The 5,099-nt window shown below is 32.1% G+C and overlaps 5 protein-coding genes across 6 annotated transcripts in view; all 5 read right to left on the minus strand.

Moving 5' to 3' along the window:
- Positions 1 to 1,993, minus strand: part of LOC111457852 (MLP-like protein 43) — a 3,656-nt gene extending 1,663 nt beyond the window's left edge. Inside the window, exon 1 of the mRNA XM_023100264.1 lies at positions 1,978 to 1,993. The gene's annotated coding sequence lies outside the window, so the exon portion shown is untranslated. The remainder of the gene's footprint in view (positions 1 to 1,977) is intronic.
- LOC111457841 (MLP-like protein 43) overlaps positions 1 to 2,007 on the minus strand; it is a 12,537-nt gene extending 10,530 nt beyond the window's left edge. Inside the window, exon 1 of the mRNA XM_023100253.1 lies at positions 1,986 to 2,007. The gene's annotated coding sequence lies outside the window, so the exon portion shown is untranslated. The remainder of the gene's footprint in view (positions 1 to 1,985) is intronic.
- The window catches only part of LOC111457845 (MLP-like protein 43), an 8,430-nt gene extending 6,413 nt beyond the window's left edge, over positions 1 to 2,017 (minus strand). Inside the window, exon 1 of the mRNA XM_023100257.1 lies at positions 2,001 to 2,017. The gene's annotated coding sequence lies outside the window, so the exon portion shown is untranslated. The remainder of the gene's footprint in view (positions 1 to 2,000) is intronic.
- Positions 1,155 to 2,009, minus strand: LOC111457843 (MLP-like protein 43). The gene is made up of 2 exons (XM_023100255.1): positions 1,777 to 2,009; positions 1,155 to 1,676 (listed from the first exon to the last, which is right to left on the minus strand). Exons 1-2 carry the CDS (start codon positions 1,961 to 1,963, stop codon positions 1,378 to 1,380), a joined length of 486 nt encoding a protein of 161 aa, XP_022956023.1. The 5' UTR covers positions 1,964 to 2,009; the 3' UTR covers positions 1,155 to 1,377.
- Positions 2,018 to 4,068: 2,051 nt separating the features above from the next.
- The window catches only part of LOC111457840 (MLP-like protein 43), a 2,032-nt gene continuing 1,001 nt past the window's right edge, over positions 4,069 to 5,099 (minus strand). The window contains exon 2 of one of the 2 annotated variants that reach the window (XM_023100252.1): positions 4,069 to 4,500. In XM_023100252.1, coding sequence (XP_022956020.1) covers positions 4,202 to 4,500 — 299 coding nt within the window. In that variant the 3' untranslated portion in view covers positions 4,069 to 4,201. Of the gene's footprint in view, positions 4,504 to 5,099 lie in introns of both variants that reach the window. The other variant, XM_023100250.1, reaches the window with a different exon arrangement.

The raw sequence follows: 5,099 nt of genomic DNA on the forward strand, positions 1-5,099 counted from the left end.
TTTTTTTTTTTTTTTTTTTTTTTTTTTTTTTTTTTTTTTTTTTTTTTTTTTGTCTCTTACACCAGCCCAACTTCTAGAACACGTCAAGATATTATGCAGGTTCTTTCCTTCCATAGTGTTCGGTAGTGTGAGCGTGCGCTAGCCCAATAAGTCACGCTACTCCTCGCTTCTTAAGATTGGAAACTATCTCCATAGACCAACACGAGTCCTTCTAGCATGTTTTGTCTTCACTCACATGCATCCTATGAAAATTTATAGGAGTGCCTAGGAGGTCACCCAACATAGAGTATGAAGTTCTTATGATTGAGTCATCGAAAAGAAAGGTGCACCTTGTTAGTATGAGTAATGGTTTTTATTTCTTTTAAATCTTTCTCAATCGTCCTATTTTCAGAATCACTCTCATTCAAATGTTATCTCAGTTCATTTATGTACCCTCCTTTACTGAGTGTCACATTCAACTTTTTTTTGGACTGGAAAGCGGAGTCTAAGGCCATGTCATGATGTTTTTATGAAATGATAGGTCTCACCATATTACAAGTGATCACATTTTCCATTCCCAATAGTGGGGTTACCTATTAAATATCTTTTAAAGCTTCAAGTCACGTGCTACTCTTACCTTTAAGGCACTCTTGTACAGATGATGATGTCATGATGACAACCATGCGACTGAAGTTATGGTTAATGCATTCATGTTGCTTTTTGTGGCCCTTAGGTTACATCAGAGCATTACTTTATTGTACTTTATTATATTTAAATTCCTGTTATTAATTTTCTACCGTATTCTTTTAATGAATTTATTATAAAAGTATAAATCCATGATATCGTTTATGAAATATTTTAAATAATATTTTTTTTTGTTCCTAATATACATAACTCAAGATAATCCAAGTAATGATTCATATTCCTTCATGCTTGATATATACATGATTAATTTTCAAACCGATTATGTATGTGAATTTTTATTGAAAATGTTTCAAACCCCACTTAGAGAAATGAATGGTTTTAAATTATTGAAATTAACGAGTTGATTTTATTTCACGTCATTAGTAGATTTGTGGTTCGAGAATTTCAGTTTCACTTGGTAATTCCAACAAGAAGGAATGTTCAAACACAATGCACAACGTTAACAATTATTGCTCTAAGACATTTATTACAAACTTTATTCCCATTTTATTAGAAGTAAACAAAGATCTATATTATAGTATTTCAAAGTGATGGTGACATAGAAGAGACTAAATCATGACATAATATACTTAGTTTTACATAATATATTTATTTAAGTATAAAACTATGATTCGCAACATAGTAATTGCCAATTATTATTCCATAACATAACATAGTAATAGCACCACCCAAGAGCTATGAGTGGTTTGTTGGTCATGCCTTGGCTATAAATGAACCTTCATTATTGTCTCCCATAAGGTAAGCATCAATGTCTTTGGCGACATCAACACAAAGCTGAAGAAAAGTATGAGAATCTGGAATTCCTTTATGCAGCTTCTCATATTCCAAAGCACAATGAATCACACTTCCCTTCTCCTTTGGGATAGATTGGATTTTAATTCTGAAGCTCTTATAGCCCTTCAAAAGGTCTCCCTCTAACACTTTCCAAGTAAATGAATTGTTCTTTTCATCGACCGCTTCTATTACGCTCTTCACTACACAATTCTTTCCATCTATATGAGGTTTAATCCACAAAACGTTGGTTAATTATAATTGAACTGATAAAAGATAAAAAGTAAAAGTTTGGAAGAGATGTAATATTAATGAACAAACCATGAACGTAGTGCCAATAGAGGATAGTGCCAACTTTGCCCCATTCGCCTGCATGTAATTCGACCCCTTGTATTTTATCTGAACAGATATTGGACATATGGTGAGGTCTTTGATGAATTATTTCGTGAAACTTTTCTGCTGAAGCCCTAATTTCAATATCGGTCTCCAACTTTCCATAAAGAGCCATGGCGTTGAGTTATTGGAAGAACAAGTTACAAAGATAAAAGATAGATATTGCTACCGAGCATCTCTCCACTACTAAGCTCAATTTAAAGAGAGAGCCATGGCGTTGATGCAATAATGGATTCCATAAGGGTTACTCTAAAAGAGATTGGTATAGTGTAATCTTATCATTATTATTCTATAATAATACTTATTTGGTTACGTGGGTTTGAATGAAATGATGTAATAAAACAACAACTACGAGCCTTAATTAAGGCAAGGGTTAGGTTAAAAGCTATTAACTAAAACTTTCTATCTATTCTTCATACTAAATTCTCATTTAATCTTGCAAGTTAAACCCTTTTTTATTGATATAATGTTAGCTTCTTTCACGTTCAAGACCGGTAAACTCATAAAATAAATTAAATTATCAGAGTATTTAAGATGCTAAATGTTACGATCATGTTCGTTTAGGGCGTGTTGTCTATTGCTGCATGCCCATGACATGTCAAACTCAATAGGGTGATGCAATCAATTGTCAACTTCTCCTACCTAAATTTTGTATGACCGTTCGACGAAAACATGTCTAGGTCTGCCAGACCGAATCGCTCTACAATGTATTATAGGGAGATGCAACTAGTTGTCAAATTTTGCTCTACGAGTTATATGATATTCTAGTTGTGGTGTTTCTTTCTCTGCTTATAGCCATATAACAACTTTCAAACCGTCTTTCAATCTTACTTTCAAACTCCCTTTCAAAAATCTCTTGATTAACTCATACCCACAAAAAATGGTCCTTAATATATGAAAAAAATGTCTTGAAATATAAATATAAATTAATTCTATTTATGAATGGATCATTATTTTCAAAATGACTTTTTTCTACATAATTATGAATGTCTTATATTTATTTTCAAATAAATAAAGCTACCCATTGTTCTTTAATGTAACAAATCCCACCTCATCAAGAATGTGTCCTAATCAATTTGGTCACTTCTTAAAGTATTCTTAAATTATTGTAGTGCATAAGAATGATAATACACAAATCTCTTAATTACTTTTCCAATTCACATATTATCTTCATCGACTTTTAATTTGATGTTGTACGCTAGATCGATTCTTAGCTTAAAAGTCTCAAAATATTCGATCCGTTTTCAAATTTCAAGATTTGTAGAGAATCTTTGATCTTTAAGAGTTATAGAGAATTTTTCGAGATCTCAACTTTTTTCGATCCTCCAAAATGAAAGAAATCTCATCTGGGGACAAATGGAAGATTATGAAAAAAGATGGACGTTATATGCCAAGAACAAAAAGCCCAGGTACTACAATGGTTGAAGCTCAAACATTCAATTTATATTTTGAATGCTATTTGATTTTTTTTTTTTTTTTTAAGTGAAGTATGTATTATATATGAACTTTTGAAATGAACTTAATTACGCGTCTCAATTATTAAACGAGCACCATTATCTTTGTAAAAGTAATCTTTTTAATACGTGCATAGGACTCGTATCAAGATTTGAAATTCAAACTCGATATTTGATGGTCACGACATGATATTTCCCTGCATCCCATGCGACATGGTCATGTACTTCCATTTTGTTATCCCACAAACCAATTTTTAAGAGTGAAGATTATCTCTACAGACTAACACAGATCTTTCGGCAGGTTTTGTCTTCACTCACAAACTTTTAGGAAAATTCTTAAGAATACACCCGACGTAAAATTACTCCAAACAAAACACACTTAATTTTAGAGTTCTTATAATTGAGTCAACGAAAAGAAAGGTGCACGTTATTGGTATAAGTATTAAGTTTCAATTTTTAAAAAAATTTCTTAGTCATCCTATCTTCAAAATCGTCTCATCCAGATGTAGTCTCAATTCATTCATATACCTTTCCTTTATTGAGTGTTACGCAAACAAAGAAGTTAGTTGTTCACTTCATTGATTTTACTTCATTCTCTCACTAATTAACATAACATAAATAAGCTACTCATTCATGTTATTCTGATGAATTAATATTTTTCTACGTCAGTAGTAGCAATCGATGATCGAAGATCTTGAAAAACTTACAGTTACAGCTACTCATCCAACAAGAACGCATATTAGTACACAATCTTAACAATTATTGCACCAAGACACATATTTTATTAGAAGCATACAAAGATTTAGATTATTGTTGTTCATGCCTTAGCAATTATTATTCCATAACATAATAATAGCACCACCACCCAAGAGCTATGGGTGGAGATAGAGACTTGTTGCTCATGCTTTAGCAGTTATACACGAACCTTCATTATCATATCCCATGAGGTGAGCATCAATGTCTTTGGCGGCATCAGCACAAAGCTGAAGAAAAGTGTGTGGATCTTGAATTTGTTCATGCAGCTTCTCATATTCCAAAGTAATGTGAACCACACTTCCCTTCTCCTTCGGGATACATTGGACTTTAACTCTGAAGTTCTTGTAGTGCTTTGAAATGTCTCCCTCTAACTCTTTCCACGTTACTGAATTGTTCTCCTCATCCACAGCTTCTATTACCCTCTTTGACACACAAGCCTTCCCTTCTATTACTCAAAACAAAAATAAAATAGATAAATTATAAGTAGCGTTTAAGTTTGTGTTTATTTTGTCGTTTTATCGCTTGCAAATGTCTGATTATGTAAAAGAGAACAAATGTCAGCAAGAACGCTGGAACTCAAATGGGGTGGACGATCCCATGTCAGTTGGAGAGGGGGAACGAAACATTCTTTGTAACGGTCTAAAAATTATTCAGGGAAAGCTCAAAACGAAAAACCTAAAAATGACAATATTTATTGGCTGATAGGTTGAGTTCTTGTGTTCAAGAATTTTTAATTTAATAACCCGTAAAAAGTATTAAATAGATTTTTAAACTTTCCTATGTCTTTATTAGATAACTCAACTCTCAAAATCTACCTTATGTTTTTTAAAATTTTGGGTTAGTTACTGACACAAAATTTAGAGGTAGAGTTTGAGAACCATTACCTATCGTCATGAGTCTCATAATTTTAAAACGCTTCTACTAATTAGAGATTTCCACGCCTTTATAAGAATCTTTCGTTCTTTTATCTCCAACCGACTAGATTTCAAAAAAAAAAAAAAAAAAAAAAAAAAAAAAAAAAAAAAAAAAAAAAAAAAAAAA

Source organism: Cucurbita moschata, unplaced genomic scaffold, assembly GCF_002738365.1.
Source record: "Cucurbita moschata cultivar Rifu unplaced genomic scaffold, Cmos_1.0 Cmo_Scf00020, whole genome shotgun sequence".
Lineage (NCBI taxonomy): Eukaryota > Viridiplantae > Streptophyta > Magnoliopsida > Cucurbitales > Cucurbitaceae > Cucurbita > Cucurbita moschata.

Coding starts and splice junctions, on each gene's coding strand:
- LOC111457843 (XM_023100255.1), bottom strand. CDS start 1,963: ATGGCTCTTTATGGAAAGTTGGAGACCGATATTGAAATTAGGGCTTCA. Junction 1,677..1,776: donor CTATTGGCACTACGTTCATG/GTTTGTTCATTA, acceptor AACCTCATATAG/ATGGAAAGAATTGTGTAGTG.